This window comes from Motacilla alba, chromosome 24 (genome assembly GCF_015832195.1).
Source record: "Motacilla alba alba isolate MOTALB_02 chromosome 24, Motacilla_alba_V1.0_pri, whole genome shotgun sequence".
NCBI lineage: Eukaryota > Metazoa > Chordata > Aves > Passeriformes > Motacillidae > Motacilla > Motacilla alba.
The window spans coordinates 161,267-177,602 of NC_052039.1; the positions used below are offsets into that span (position 1 = coordinate 161,267).

Here is a 16,336-nt window from a genome sequence, read left to right on the forward strand (position 1 = left end):
TTTTGGCCATACAGCTGAAATAACATTGTTTGCTGGACACACTTCCAAAAAGGAAAAATAAGGGTCAGCAGACATGCCAAAAATAAAGTCCAGGGCCAGCAGAGGTTTCACTTCTCTTGTCCTTTTTCTTAAAAGCTGCATAAAAAGCATCCCAGAAGGATTTTGAGGGTATTTCATGGTCACTGTGAATTAAACCCTCTTAAAGCATTAACAAGAGCTCCAAGATTTTAGTGGAAGGTAAATGAACATATACATTAAAACATATAGAGCCCCAGGGTACTCCCACATCTGGGCTGTCAGGAAGGTGACAAGGACAAGCAAAAGGCATCATTATGCTCTTTCACTCATGCTCTGCTGAGAAAGTCCTGGGTTTGGAGATGTGCACTTCACTCCCGCCACTCCCGTTGGTGGTGGTTGTGATGATGTACTGGGTGGTTTGCTGCTGGTTGCTCGTCTGGGATTCCAAGGGATCTGTGTGGGCTGTGGGCTGGGAAACGCCCACCTGGACCTCACTGGAGAGTGAAGAGTTTTGTTTACCATCCAGATCAGGCTGACCTTCAGATATCACGTAGTGAGTCTGCATACGGAATAGAGAAAATAATTAATAAACACTGTATCTTTTGTAACTTCTCTAATAGAAGTTACAGACTGCCAGACATTTTGGTGTGAACAAGGAACTTTATTAAGCTCTATTTCATTTAAATGTATTTGAGAGCAACATAACGCCTGTCTTTTGATTTGAAGGACATTGGACTTACTTGGCTTTTGGCTAATTTACAAATGGTACACAATTAGACAATCACCACAGAATAAAATGGCAATTTTCAACTGCACTATTCTGATAGGTTTTTTCCTGTATTCCACATGTTCTAGCAGAGGTTGCATTCCCAGTGACCACGATCAACACAAGCCAATGGCCTGTCTCCTTATGCTGGATTGCTTACAAGGAATAGCAGGAACTCTTCTTATTTTCTAATCTTACAGACAACAGAAAGCTACTGAAATGTTTCCAGAAGCTGTTCGGAAATTTGGTTTAATGGATACAGCTTAATCATAAATATTTTTAAGACTAAGCAGTACCATTAAATAATCCTGTTCTGCAAATGTGGTTAAGTGTAGATTTTAAACTGAAAGGAGTCACACATACAAGAGCCAGACAGCATGAGCCTTGTAAATGGTTACAATGCAGACTATACTGTGCAGTCTGCATCTCTTTAGGTACCTCCCCTCTGTGCCCCAGTTATGATTTTGGCATTCTTTAAACCTTCAAGCTTAAGAGCTTTATGCCTGATAATATCCTGGATGAAAAAAAGGCCATGATGGTTTTCCTTACCTGAGTAACTGCTTTTACTTGCCCTGTGTTGACAGTGGTGACCGGGGTACCCACAGCAGTTTCTGTGATCACGTACTGCCCTTGGGGGATGGTCATCATCTGAATCTCTGATGCTAAAAAGTTGCAAATTGGATAATCAAGACCTTCAGTCAAACTTAAAGACAACCTTCAAAGATCATGTCCTATGTCAGAAAGATTTAAAGTGGATATTGAAATAGAATTGAAACAGTGGGTATTGAATAGAATTCTGGTGATATAAAGGCCTTGTAGAACTCTACAGACCTCAGCAGAATTATGCCAGTTAACACCAGATAGAGATTTGGCAATTCATGCAGAGAAAACACATCCTGTTCTCACTCAAATCATCACAGAATTACCATCCAGAACTGCATGAGCATGAGAAATCATCTTCATGTCATGCTCCTTTTCCACACAATTCTTTCAAGCATGCATCCAAATTTGAACAAGTAGCTATCCAACACATGGATTCTTGCTGTATGCAAGTTCCTTGGAATAAAGGAGCCCAGTGTGCCTGCCCAAACGATGTACTGGATCACTGTGGATGATAGTGGAAGAGCTGGTACAACCATTTATATTTGTCTGGAGCTTTATCTTCTTAATATCTATGAATGTTAACCACAAAGCTGAATGAACTCTGGAAACACTGTCCCATTTGGTAGCTGGAGACATGGGGCACTTCTTAGTCAGACACACTTGCCAGACAAGTAGTCAGAGCTACGGCTGACACTTACAGTAGCTTCGAAACGAGTTCCAGTTGCTGGGGAGATATGTGTGCTGGACTGAGGAGCCTTGCTGCTGCTGCTGGAGGGCTTGGTTTGGTGTCGATGTAGTTGACTGCATCTGTGAGGGGCTGAGCTCCTGCTGAGGTTGTTGCGAGGAGGGACTCAAAGGCTGACCCCCAGCCTACAGGAAAAAAAAAAGTGCAAGTGTTCTTGGTGTAGTAAAGATTGCACATTTCTGTGCTGTCACAAACACAGCCTTCTCATTAAGGGAAAACACAGGATGGGTTCCAGAGCATATCGAGCACAAGAACTGAACTCTCTCTCCTTCAACTTGCTCCACTCTATGGTAAATAAGCTCAGACCAGGAAACTGAAATAGTGATATTGTTGCTTGCCAAAGTGAGTCTATGGCAGAGTCCTGAGGTTAGAGGCTAAATGCTACTCAAGAGCATGAAGAGCTGCACTTCAAATATTTGAGGAATGCCAGTTTCCATTTACATCTTTCAACTGACAAACTTCATTTAGCTGCAAATATGTCTGTTTCCAATCATTTATCTTTCCTTTGTACATACTATTGAAGGGAAAAAACACCCCACACCAAAAAACCCATACAACAAATACCCAAACAAACCCACAACAAAACACCCCCATACACCTTGAGACAACCGGGCACTGCTTGATGATCTCAATGTGAGAGTAATTTCATGTGTGGTCCTTTAAATGACAAAGAAAACACCATTCCCTGCATCAGCACACTCAATATGCCAGCTGAGCAGGCTGGTAGGGAAAGCATTTACTGATGAGAAAGGGAAATACCTGTGATGATGACTGAGTTGCTGGTGATGGCTCTGTGACCTGGATGTGCTGCACCTGGATGGCATGTTGGGTGTATGTCTGGGGGTCATGGAGCTGCCCAACATCCACTGTGGAGTGCTGGGACTGGTGAGGTGAGGTAGCCTGGGGAAAAAATTAGGCAGAGTTCTTTACCTCAAATTCTTTACAAAAGCAGCCATGTAAACCTCTTCTGGGACACAAGGTCTGGAATAATGAAGTAGGAGCCTTAGTGGAGCACACCTGTTGAGCCTTATTGGGTTTCTTTGCACCCCGGGAGATAAGGTACATTTAATAGATGTAATGGCACAGAGATGGTTCTAGCTCAGTGATACCAATGGGAAGGACTTGCCTAACATCATTCAAGCTGTTTGTGGCAGTGGCTGGACTAAACCAAAGGGTTCAAAAGCCAGGATTAGTATTAACCCCTTCTCTGTAAGCATCTTTCTGTACAACGTATACATACTCGAGATTTGCATATCCAATTCTGTAATTTGACACAGCTCTGCATCAAGACAGTGCTCAGAGGTTTTTAAAGGTTTTTCTGAACAACACTCGCTAATGATACCAATTGCAGTGATTTAATTTAATAAATACCCAAAATTTGTAACTAAGATCTTGCTAATATTACCTGCAGGAGTCAGTGCTCATGCTCTTGTTTTGTTACAACAGCCACAGTCACTATCAACTGGGGACATTGTTTAGGCCTTTATTAATCAAATTCATAATCTGATTTGATAACGTGGAATTTCAGATTAAAATATAAACACATGGTAGTTTCAGCTTCCTCCAGTGGGTAACAGATTTCTTACAGCTGTCTGAGATATTTTCCTCAGACCAGTTACTCTAGTTACACTCTAGTTTCATTTTTAGGAGGCTGTTGAGCATCAAGAGAATGAATATGCTAATAGATGCTATGAAGGAAACAAGCAACCACTCTCTGTAGTCCCAAATTTTGTCTCTGACTCACTGAGGACAAGGAAGTACAAATCAGTCTTGAACTGCAGAAAATGGGTCACCCACTGACCCACCTTTCCAGTAGCTGGAAAACATTCCTAGAGCAGACTTGAGCAAAGCTACCCAAATGGGTAGAACTAAGTCTGGACTTTGTCGATGTGTCTCCAGCAAGCTGACCAAGCCTGGCAGGACTATTTATGCCCAGTACAAGTGCTTATGAAGGGAACCCTATGCCTTATCAGTTGATTTATCTGTAAAAATTAGCTACAGCACTTTTTGTAACTACTTCTTAGCACACTTCTGTGTGCTAGAGCCCCAAGAATACACAGGCTTGGGAGGGAAGAGATCAAAAGCACAGCAAGATCCCCACCAGGTGACTCACCTGGGCCACTTGAACAACCTGCAGCTGTATGTGCTGAGGCTGCTGCAGGCCAGTTGTGGATTGAGACACAGGGATGTACTGGATGCGCTGGTAATCTCCGTGGGGAGTCCGGTAATCTGTAGTGAGGGTCTGGGATATCTCTGTCATTGCTTGGGTCAGTAAATCTGTTGTCTGAGCAGGGGGAGAGAGAGAGATACAGATCATCTTCAAACTGATGTACTTCTTCAGGGATGTAGTTCTTTTATCTACACTTAAGGTGGATCTGGTCATTTTTTCACAAGAGCTTCATGTCCAGAGGCTGGGGTCATAAGTAGTCACCAGGGATCATCAACTAGAATTACTGTCTTCTGTCTAAACCCTAGTCAGGACCCGTAATGGCTAACTTAACAGATCATAATAAAAATAATTATTTTCATCTTGTGATATACCAGTATTCTGTTAAACAATGGAAATCCTGTATTTGTGAAGAGCTGACTTAGTTTCCAAGTCAAAAAGTAGTTTGTGGATATATTCCACCTTTCTTCCTCCCCTGTCAGAGTCACAACTGTATTTCTAATGTGTAAAGACATTTAGTACATAACTTAATCAGGTTTATGAAGCCAACAGCATCCTGATTAAACCTCTCCATTTTCAAGCAAAACAGTCTTTTATCTAGTTAGTCTTTGGATAAGAAGTTTTAAACCGTGATCAATAGGACTTTTAAAACTACGTAGTATCCCACAACATTGAAGGACACATTTTCTAGTCTCAGCTTTCACTTCAGTGGCATCGGATGTATTAACAGTAGAGAGATCAGCCACTAGAGATTCATCTTGCTCAGTGCTGTGCTGTCCAAAGGACTACAAAGCAATCTGACTCCCTGAACACAGTGTGATCCAGTCCCCAGTCACTGTTAAACTTGTCCTCTTGATGCCAGGAACTGCATCTCTCACTTCAGGAGAAAATTCCTAGTGAAAATCCATGAGATGTGTATCCCTGAGTTCTGTGGAGTCAGTAAGTCTGTGTGAAAGAAGAAAATGGATTTGGGGATAAAAGACAAATCCTTAAAGCTCCAGAATGAAATGAACAGCTCCTGACAGTGCAAAACTGGACCACACAGGCTTAAAACCAGAAGTGATCTCAAATAATGTCCTAATATAGGTTTTAAAGTGTTGTCTGCCAAATAAACCAGGGTTACTAATACCAGAAGGCTCCTGTTCAGAGTGTTTCCCTGCACTGCCCTTATGTGCCTCCAGTCCTTACCACAACAGTTTCTCCAGTCGTGCTGTCAGTGGTGAGAACAGCTGGCGTGGAACTGATGACGGCTGTCGCCAGTGGCGCATGGATCGTGTTTGGCAGCTGAGCAAACTCTGGGTGCTTCTTGCGGATGTGCTGCACCATCTTTGTCTGCAGAGAGAAACAAAGGAGTGTTGGAAGGACAGTCAGTAACTCTGCTCAGGGCCACATGAAATCCAACAACCTGGCCAAACACAGCTTTTAGGTTTCCCTCAGTAAAACAGCCTCAAGATTCATACAATGAGGTCCTCTGGTCAACAAAGTTGAAAACAAGGATTACAAACCTGCAGCTGATCAGAGCTGACACTGAAGTATTGTCCTCAACAGCTTTTTACCCCAATATCACCAAATGTTTTATGACTATTTCCAATGATCATCTTTTCTGTGTTTTGTTTCCCTGCTCATCTCCCCTGTAACTATAAGAGAGCAGTTTTCAAGCCCTTCGATTCACGATCATGCTCTGGTAACTTTTCAGCACAAATCCTCTATTCATGGAATCTTTTGGCCCTAAAACAACCAGATTGTGCCTGCACTGTCAGCACACAGCCCAAAACCAGCACGCTGACTGAGAAGAAGAGAGCTCTGTTTGTGGACAGACAGGTGACAGAGACCATGGTGAAACAGCATCCCCAGGGAGAGGCTGTCTGAGGCCAGAACCCCCCATACCTTACTGCTGTATTGCTTGGAACAGTGAGGGCAGCACACTGGAGGGGTGGCAATGGTGCCTGTCAGCTGTGTGTGGGTGCTTAGCATAGGATCTGGCTCTCCTGGTCCCGCAGGACGCAGTTTTCGGATGCTTGGAGGTAGCTCAGCACCAGGATGGTTTTTCAGGATGTGTGCTTTGCGTTTGCTGGCACTCTTGTACACCTGCAGGGCAAAGATTTGGAATTAAAATGGTGCAACTCTAGTGTCTGCACAGGAAACAGCTCCCAGTTATCTTGATCTGGAAGGTCCGCATGTTGCTTTAAAGAATACATTTAGTTAAATTCCCAAACAATTACAACAAAAGGCATGAACATACACCTTACAGTGTTTCATCAACCTGTAAAAGCAACTGACTCCTTGTGTAGCAGAGAAGCCTTTTGAGAACATATTGTATGCCACAACTAAACACCAAAGCAGGACAAGGACGTAAGAGGAAAATTTTTCTTGCCATATTTGAAGATCAAATGCCCAACATTAATTTGTTATGACAGTTGATGTCTCTACTTGACACAGAGCATCCAACTGTTTTAGTTTAGTAATCAACATACTTTTCAGTTCTTTTTAGGCACATCAACAAACAAATATCTAATAATTAAAGCTATTTTTTCTCCCCTCAAACAAAAGGAAAAGAGGCATCACAGAAAGACGTACTGAGGATAAGGACAGTCAAAATACACTCCCTGGTAAATAAAGGTCCCCAGGCATAAAAGGCAAAGGAGAATAAAAGCAAGAACCCAAAGGCACTGCAGAAGCAGCTTCAGGCTCCACTAACCACTGGAACATGACCTAGTAAGCAGCTTACAATAAAAGGTGTTAAACGGTAACTTTTAGAAATGCCAAAAGTACTTACTGGCCAGGAATTATACACAGACAGCATACTTAGTCCTGTGCTAACACAAGACTAAGGGTCAGTGACTGTCTGCTGGATAACAGTATTCAAGTTTTCCAATGCCAAACACAGCAGAAAGGGGAAAACTACAGCTTTCAATTAGAATTCCACTGCCTTGGCCTAAGCGCATTTTGTCTTCTTTTTTTTTTTTTTTTGACAGTACTGCAGGAATGTTGCTGGCAAGCACCTCAGAAAAGCTACAAACCCCACTAGAGATTTCTATGCAGAGACAATTGGTTGCATCCAGGACTGGGACTGAGCTATCCTCTGAGGGGTGACTTTCCACACACCTTATCGCAGTATTGACAGAAGTAATCTCTGTTGGGTTTTATGATAGGCAACGTGAGCTCTGGCACCTCTTCTATTTTCATGTCTGGATGTCTCTTTGATAAATGATTCACCTTAGGAGAAACAGAGGACAAGAACATATTACAGCTGGAAGCCAAGCGATTGGTGCTTCTTCCAGACATGGGTAACAGCCAAACCAAAACTAAATGATGCAAGCCAGCAGCACTGGAAGCATTTGCTGCTGCAAGGGTTATTGTGGACTCATATTTATAACTGCTGAAGGTAAATGCGGTCTTGCTAGGTCTCATTTACAGTTTCTCTAACCAAAATTAGATAGGAAGGGGTGAAATAGTTTGCCAGAACAGTCTTGTAGCTGATATCTGAGAGTGAGGTAGTGTGAAGGGCCTCTACCCAGATCAGAATCCTCATGAAACCTTAGCAAACAATCTCTTGCTGCAGAACAGCCTTTACCCAGAGGCAGTGACAAGACATGGCCAGAAGAGGCCCTCGAGAAGGGGGAGAAAAAAAAAACAGGAAAGACCGCCAGGAAAACAGAGGCACTAAGGCTGAACAAGGCAGTATTTTCAGCTCATGAAACGTGCAAATTTGCTGAAGAGGTAAAACACACAGGTTTACAAAAAGATGGATCACCTCAACTCAGCTACAAAATTTGCCAAAATTTGTTTCACAGCACCCTGGCTGCATAAGACCAGATTGGACAGGGTTTGGAGCACCCTGGTCTAGTGGAAAGTGTCCCTGCCCATGGCCAGTAGGTGGAATGAGATGAGCTTTAAGGTCCCTTCTAGCCCAAACCCTTTTATGATCCTTGTGTTTCAACACTGGAATTGCATCTTTATTCCTTACCTATTCATCAGAATAGAGCACAGAGGCTGTAACAGCAGCCAGGCACTCACCAACATGCCCCTGCGGCGGAAGCCCATCATGCAGAGGCGGCACTTGAACATGAAGCTCTCATAGTCAGTGGACGCAATCCGGGGCTTGAAGGTTTTGGAGCGGCTGATCCGATCAGCCTTCTTGGCCTCCCTCTCTGGGTTATGCATCCTCTGCATGTGCTCTCGCAGCTTGTCCTTCCTCTGGGAAGGAGAAATTGGGGAGAAAAATGTCAGCAGCATCACAGAAACTGCCCTACTACCTGTTATGCATAAGAGCCACACTTTGAGTTGTTCAGGGATCTCTCTCCAGAGAGGGAAATTTTCCTCTCAGAAAAATGTGTTCCTTCACCCAGAAGTATCCAGTCCCTCAGTGCCCCCCATCACAAACTCAGTGACAGGAAGCAGGCTGCTGCCACCACAGTTTACCTGGCTCACAGTCTGCTCCATGTGTTTCAATGGGATTTGGAAAGGCATCTGGATGACATATGCTGACAAGATGGATGCCATGGACACAGGCATCTTGGCCAGGAACATTATTAATCCACTGGCACCAGCAAGTTAACTGAACTGTTATAAACAATGTAACCCAAACACCTGGCAATGGAGATGCATGATGTCCCAGTTCTTAATGAGCAGATAGAAAGTTCCTTTGCTATTAAATTATTAGGAATAACATCTGTTTGAAATAAGATGCTGAGGTGACCTTGCCCCTTGTCCTTCAGAAATGGATGTCATGGCTCACACAGGACACAAGGCAATGCATGCAACTCACAGGCAAGTCTAGAGTGTTTACACATGTTATTTTCTTTCACCTTTGCGAACATGAACTTATTTCCTTGAAGGAGGGTAAGGAATAATGTTTTTTATACTAGTAATGATCCAGCCAAGAGCCACCTCACCTTGAACTGCTTGCCACAGGTGGAGCACAGGAAGTCTTTGCGGTCCGAGTGCCGCAGCATGTGGAGTCGCAGCTTGTCGGGGCGGCAGAAAGCCTTGTCACACTCTGTACACTGGTAAATCTTCTCAGAATGGAAACTGCGCACATGTTTCTTAACCTAAAATGGCAGATCAGAGAAAAATGAAGTTTATTCAAGAGAGAAGTGAGTGGTAACACAGTCTAGGAAACTCTTCGCAATATGAAAGAGAAGGAAAAGGTTTTGAAGGTGTCTAATATACTTTGGTTTAAAAAGTATTTGATCAGAACAGTTGATATCTCAGCAATAGTTTCTATAAAGACATAACATCTTTATTACTCATCTGGATGGGTGATTTGATTTCCTCAAGACTGATTCTTGAAGGCAAAAGCTATTGCACAGTTGCACTTAATGGGCAGCGAAAGTCCAAAACGTACCATTTGCACAGAACCACCCTTGAGTTAACACATTCATCTGAGGTTCATTATCTTCCTTTCATTTATAAGAAACCAAAACATAGGGACTAATTCCTTTCAATCAGACACAATGAGCTTGCAATTATAATTGGCAAAGGAAAAAAAACATTCAGAACAGCATTTACACAACATTCCTGAATGGCAATTACTTCTCCATACTCTGGGACTATCCTTCACCTCTTCAAACATCTAGAGGGGTATTTTTTTCCTCCCCCCAATAAAGGAACTAATGAAGTTTGACATCTGAAATGAAAGCACTATTCAAGAAATGGATCTCTAATTAAATCCTTACCGTCTTCTAATACTGATCATACACGGAACAACTTGGCATCTCTACCTGTTCCACATAGAAGTATTTCAGTAGGCAGCAGTGACTAGTCTTAATTATCCACACAGCAAGAAGAGAAAAAAAATCATTGTTAAATGTCAAAAATACAACTGAATAGTTGGAAAAAAAGCCATGGAACTTTCAGTCATTTGCATGGGAAAGTTTACAGGGAATTAAGTTGCAGTACAGCATTTCTGAATCATCAACATTCTTCCTTGCTGAATATTTACAGAAGATAAAGGAGTAGTTCCAGGATGGAATTATACTAGTAAAATCACTTTTCCCCCATCCTTTCCTCTTTAGTCTAGTGGGTAGTCTATCTGTTCCTATTACTGATCTAAACCAGATTTCTACATTTCAGTTTCAGTCAGGCAGCTCAGTAAGACACATCAATTGCTTTGTCCATAGGAAGAATAATGAATATGTGCATAGTCCATCTCATTTTTTCTTACTGGACATGGAAACAGAATCTTTAAATTCTACTAATGACCTTGTCCAAGTGCTCAACATAGTGCAGAGTAGCTGCACTACTCACTGCTCCAGTGCAGTGTGCAGGGAAGGAGAATAAAGTGCCCAGCTGAAGCTCATGGGGGAAGTCAGGAAGCAGAGTATCCTGATCTGTTCTTGCATTTCTTCGAGCTGTTCAAATGAATTATCCTGACAGAAAGCAGGCAAGGGATTAAAGATGTAAACTTGTTTTTTTGTTCAGAGTTTTAATGATGAAGGGCAAAGTATGTTCAAGTACAAGCTGAATACAACAAAAGACAATTTCTTTTAGTGCCACAGAGATGTAGTAGTCAAGACCTCTGCTTCGGGAATTTTTTAGGAATCAGGCACCCAACCCTTCTGCACTACAGTGCCTTCTAATGACAAACTGAAGCATCACATCCAATGATTTAGAGGACAGAGCACTTCAGTGTCATAAGAGAATGTCTAGCAGTGGTTGATCACTCTTCAATTTCTTACTGAGGTGGACCTCTGCACCTTGTGAGAATGAACTGCTGTGCAGTTACACATGGAGAGCACTGAGAAACCCACAGCCTTTTGAGAGACCCCCCCAAAGCAGTGCTTCAGATCAGTACAGCATCTCACCTGGATAAAATCTGGGAAGCGTTTCTTGCAGGTGGGGCAGGTGAAAAAGCCATCATTGACATGGATGGCCACGTGATCCTTAAGGAGATCCAGGCGGTCAAAGGACTCAGGGCAGAAAATGCAGGAGTACGTTTTCTGGTCCATGTGGAACTTCATGTGGCTCTCGAGGGCACCGCTGTTGATGAAGCCCTTGTTGCAGATGTCACAGGTCAAAGGGCAGTTCCCTTCTCGTCCATGGAACCGCAGGTGCTGGTCCAGCTTGTCCTTCTCCCGGAAGGCCTTCCCACACTGCAGGCATTTGAATGGGCGGAAGGATTTCCGGATGAACAGGTGCTGCAGAGCTGCATTCTGAAAGAAGCATCCAAGAGACCATTAGCTTTCATTACCATGTACAGATTCCACATCCATATATATATTCAGGATTAAATATACCAGATGATTAGTGAACCTAAACTTCAAGAAACTATTTTCCATCATATTTGGCCTCCAATTTACAGCAGAGGAGGCTGTGACAGGCAGAAGTCAGGGGACACATCTGCAGCTACACCCTGAGTTAGCGGAACACAGTGCAGGAATTTCCTCTCCATCCCTGATTTCTTCTGATTTAGCTGACTTTCTTTAAGCATGCAGTTTTTCTGTAAAATAAAACTAAGTCCTCTCTGAAGCACAGACCCAGGCCTGAGAAATCAGCAATTCCAGCCGATTATTTGGCATCATGTCAGAAGTTCAGCTACCACACAAAGGAATGGTGAGCCAGCACCATGTGTTTCCCTCAGGAGCAGGGCTTATGAAATTCCACAGCTTTTTACAAGATCACCTTCTGCATCAAAGATCACCAGAGAGATGTGCAGCAGTGGTTTAGCATTGCCTGGAGAACTTCTAGTGGAACATTCAAGAAATGCTGGTCTGAACTTTTTTACTATTGCCACAAATAAGAACAGTTTCAAAACATGAAGACAAGGGCAGAATGGCAGCCTTATCAGCAGCACATAAGAACTTGTGAGCAATTCTCCACTCCTACTGTGCACCATGTCTCTTCTCAGTCTTCATTTTTTTTGTGTGTATTTGCCTTCACTCTGCCTTTTCTGTAACATTTCATTGTTCTCTTTGTTTTCTCTCCTTACCCTTCAGATAAAGGTTATAGAGCCATCCCAGTCCTGACCCAACACTCTCTGCTGGAGGAACAGATGCTGCTGGATGCACTGCCTATAGAAAGAGGGAAGGAGGTCCTGCACCTGCATTTCAATAATGGATGAGAACTTTCATTTTGGATAGTTGCAAAGCTGGAATTGAGTCCTATGAAATCCCCCAGCACATTCTCACCCATACTGCACTCAAAGTATACTGCAATGTTCCATTCCTCTGCAAGAAGTCTAAGCAATGTCCACTCTTCTCTCAAATACTTCTATAAACCATTATTTATTGATGTATTTTTTCACATTACACACAGAATCTACATCATGATAGTTAGAGAAATAATGTGGAAGAGCATAAGTTTAAGTTGCATATTAGGAAGAAATTCTCAGCTGTGAGAGTGGCAAGGCCCTGTCAGTGGCTGCCCCATCCCTGGAAGCATTCAAGGCGAGACTGGATGGGGCTTGGAGCAACCTGTCATAGTGGAAGGTGACCCTGCCCATAGCAGGGGGGTGGAACCGGATGAGTTTTAAAGGTCCCTCCCAGCCAAACCACTCAGATTCCACTAGAATGTTGCTGACACTTCTGCTCACATGTGTTCCATATGACCCACTTCTCCATGAGACCCATTCATGACTTCTGCAAACAGATTTCCCTGGTTTCCTGTCTCCTTCACTTGTAGGAATGCGGCAGCTGACACAACTGACATTTGCTGTGTCTCCTGAGTGCACACCAACAGCTGACACTGATTAAGTAAAGTTATGAGCTCTTCTGCTGGAATGAGGGAACAGCTTGGGAATACTGTAAAATGCTGTGCTAAAAATGAAATTTGTGAACCTCAAAGATCCTTTTTCACCATCTGAACTGCAGAGAGAAACCTAAACTTTCATTCCAGGAAAAAACAAGAGAGCAAATGTTTTGCTACCAAAAAAAAAAAAAATATCCCAAAAAACAACAACAACAACAAACAAAACAAAACAAAACCCCCAAAAAACCCAAACAAACAAAAAACCAAAAAAAAACAATCCCCCCCCCCAAAAAAAACACAAACAAAAAAAACAAAACAAAAAAAAAACCACAAAAAAAAACCAAAACCAAAAAAACCCACCAAAAAACCCCACTTTAATAGAGGAGCTCCAAATAGGGCTTCCCAGGAGCTGTCATCATCACTATTCTCCATTTTACAAGTGGAGAAAATGGGAAACACAGGGATATGCTCTAAGTCACACTGGGAATTGGAAAGACAGCCATGTGCTGTGCAAAATCTGATGTGTTCCTTGGAGTTCAAAGGATATAATTGTCCCCTTAACCACAGGGAGATGCTAATAAAACATAGGTGAAAAGATGTATTTCAAGTCCTGAACTGCACTATTGAGTTTTGATCACTGGTACCTTAGCAGGGAGCTGACTGCTAATACAGCAGGCCAGACTCAACACAGCCTTGTTGTTATCTCAAGGGCTACAGAATGTGAAATGTTTTACTGCTCTTTGCCTAGGTAATCTATCAACTATAAAAACAGAACAAAAGAATTAAGTGTTGTCTCATTAACTTGTAGTATTGATCCAGCACAAACAATTGTGCAAACAAATCTTCCAAAACTTTAACAGTGATATTACGGCTCTTCATCCAAGCAATTTACTCCTCTAATATCCACCTTAAATCTACAAAGAACTGGCATGAAAAGAACTGGAAAAATGCAAACTGTTATTCAGGTAACACTTAGTTCTGGACATTGGTTACCTAAAGAAGAAAGAATGTGACGATTTATGGTGCAGGGTCAATCAGGGAAACACTAAACAGGAGTCAGACCAAACAACATGGAAGGCAGTGGTGATACATACCACTGGATTAGATACAGGAAAAACCCAATGAAACAAAACCCCAAACCTACCTGCAGCTCCAGCTGAGCAGGCAGCATTGAGAGAGAAAAAAATACTTGCGTTATGCAATGGACTTGAGAAAACAGAAGCCTTGACTTCTGAAGGTCACTACAAGGGCTCTTCCAACTAGAGTTTACTGCTTTGAGGTTTTTGCCTCAGGAAACACTAAACAGATCTTCCAGGTTTACTCTATAGTTAGTAACTGCTCAAGGGGAGTTAAAAGGGCAAAGATAAAAACCACAGATTATCTTGAAGGCATTTTGTGACCTTTCCTTTTTCCTAGGGCTCAATACAGGCATGCAATGTGCGCTGTAGAACCACAGTGAGAACAGAATGCTTTCAGCAGAAGGGAATAATTAGGGCAGGATGACAACAGGATAGGGATAAGGAGAGTAAAAAAGTTAAGGAGAAGGGACTTTTTCTAATCTCATTTTACTGGCTGTGCTCCTTGTTACACAACCACTTGCATTTCTTTCACCATGAAGGAAGTGATTGCGCTTTCCAAATCATATTCCTATCCCTCCTGTTTCTGGCATTAGCACACAGACACCCTACATACTGCCCAGAACTGAACTAAAAACAAAGATTTATTTTGGCTGCGGACCACAATGTTCTTCTCATTCTCTACGAGAGTTCTTGAAGGGTACGTGTGCATCTCTCTTCAATAATAGGGACCCCTCCCCAACTGCCATAGTTACAGTCTGATCTCCAAGGAAACCCCACAGACTCTAAAGCAGAGGCTGAAAAATGAACTGATCCTATCAGGACTTGAACCCTGGGGCAGGACAAATCAGTGCTTCCAGCTAGCCTGAAAACAGTCTTCAGAGCACCACTGTCTTAAGCCTTAGAAAAGCTGAAGCAATTCACAAAGAATGACTGGTTTTGAAAACTAAATCCTATCTAATTAATAAGGAAGAATAAGAGCTACACAGGTTTCAGAATCATAACCAGGAGTCAGGACTTTTTACCTGTTCTTTGGAAGTGAATAATATACTACATATCTAAAAACCAAATGTTTGCTTGCTTTTATTATGAAGCACATGTTATTGTAGGCAGGTGCTGTGTGAGTGTTCAGAGGGTGATTTTTCAGTGCTTAAAAATTATGCTTGCTGGTTTAGTCTCATCTCAAGTGCTCATTGCTCACAGTCTGATGCAATGTGGAAAGGTCTGTGCAACCATCCATCTGCCATTCTGCCAGTGCTACTGGCTTGAAACATCTCCAGGACTCCGCTGAATATGAGCTGCCAGATAAAGGGAAAATTCGGAAGACTCGAGATACAAACATATCACTGAACCACCACTGCACTCCTCTGAACCATCATCCATTTGTGATGAATTTACAGAGAACAAAAGCTAAGTCACAAGACAAAGAAGTAACTTCAGAATTTCTGTCCTTTTCTTCCTACATTTATTATTTCAGAGGATTCTAGTTCACATCTTGGGATCAGAAGTTCAGGGAAATGGGCAATGCTTTCTTTTCTTTTCTGAGGATGCTGTAGCACACTGTAAGCAGTACATCCCCATGCTCTGTCAAAACTTCAGCATCTCTCTCTGTACTCTATTATACACCCTTCAAAATACATTCAATAAAAAAGCCCCCAAGCTTTTAACATATGAAAATGAAATCACTGGTAGAAACTTGTCATTCAGAGACTGCAAGCATTTTGTATGGTTAAAAACTGTGCAGTCTTAATGGGCCCAAGCCGAACTCTTCCTTCAAGACATGCCCCAACATTTTTGAGGTAACAGCACCATTGGTCTTGCATATATATTACTGTAAACTGCAAGAAGAATTTGGCTCAACATCTTCCTATACAGAATAGTTACTCAACTTTTTTCTAATTCTTCCTCATCCCCTAAAAATGAACCCTGACCCCACAGCAGCTGTTTCTTTCCTTAATCCAAAGTTAACACATGGAAGAAAAACATTTTAAGCTAAATAAACTGATCTCCCAGTTACAAAGATTCAAGGATTATTTGCTTGAATCATTTTCCTCCCACACAGTAGAGAAAAACCAGCTCAGCCAGCTGACATGGAGCTCAGGCTCAAAGTGTTTGCTCTTAACACAGGTTTTGCTCTCAAAGGGTTTTCTACCTCAAAAAAGGACTTTATCACTAAGTATCATCATCTAAGTGGATCTGAACTGAGGTTGTAGTTCCTCTTTGGCAATTATTTGCAAAAGAGTTCTGAGAGACACAGATGGTGCTGTGAGCAA

At 42.3% G+C, this 16,336-nt stretch overlaps 1 protein-coding gene across 14 annotated transcripts in view; it reads right to left on the minus strand.

Moving 5' to 3' along the window:
* Window positions 1-212: 212 nt before the first annotated feature.
* Window positions 213-16,336, minus strand: part of PRDM10 (PR/SET domain 10) — a 42,148-nt gene continuing 26,024 nt past the window's right edge. For 11 of the 14 annotated variants that reach the window (XM_038161388.1, XM_038161387.1, XM_038161386.1 and 8 more), the window contains 12 exons: window positions 14,132-14,143; window positions 11,106-11,453; window positions 9,195-9,350; window positions 8,317-8,496; window positions 7,405-7,515; window positions 6,187-6,387; window positions 5,488-5,631; window positions 4,246-4,416; window positions 2,892-3,032; window positions 2,086-2,257; window positions 1,334-1,446; window positions 213-577 (listed from right to left, as the gene is read on the minus strand). In XM_038161388.1, coding sequence (XP_038017316.1) covers window positions 341-577; window positions 1,334-1,446; window positions 2,086-2,257; window positions 2,892-3,032; window positions 4,246-4,416; window positions 5,488-5,631; window positions 6,187-6,387; window positions 7,405-7,515; window positions 8,317-8,496; window positions 9,195-9,350; window positions 11,106-11,453; window positions 14,132-14,143 — 1,986 coding nt within the window. In that variant the 3' untranslated portion in view covers window positions 213-340. The remainder of the gene's footprint in view (window positions 578-1,333; window positions 1,447-2,085; window positions 2,258-2,891; window positions 3,033-4,245; window positions 4,417-5,487; window positions 5,632-6,186; window positions 6,388-7,404; window positions 7,516-8,316; window positions 8,497-9,194; window positions 9,351-11,105; window positions 11,454-14,131; window positions 14,144-16,336) is intronic. The other 3 variants (XM_038161392.1, XM_038161389.1, XM_038161390.1) reach the window with 2 other exon arrangements.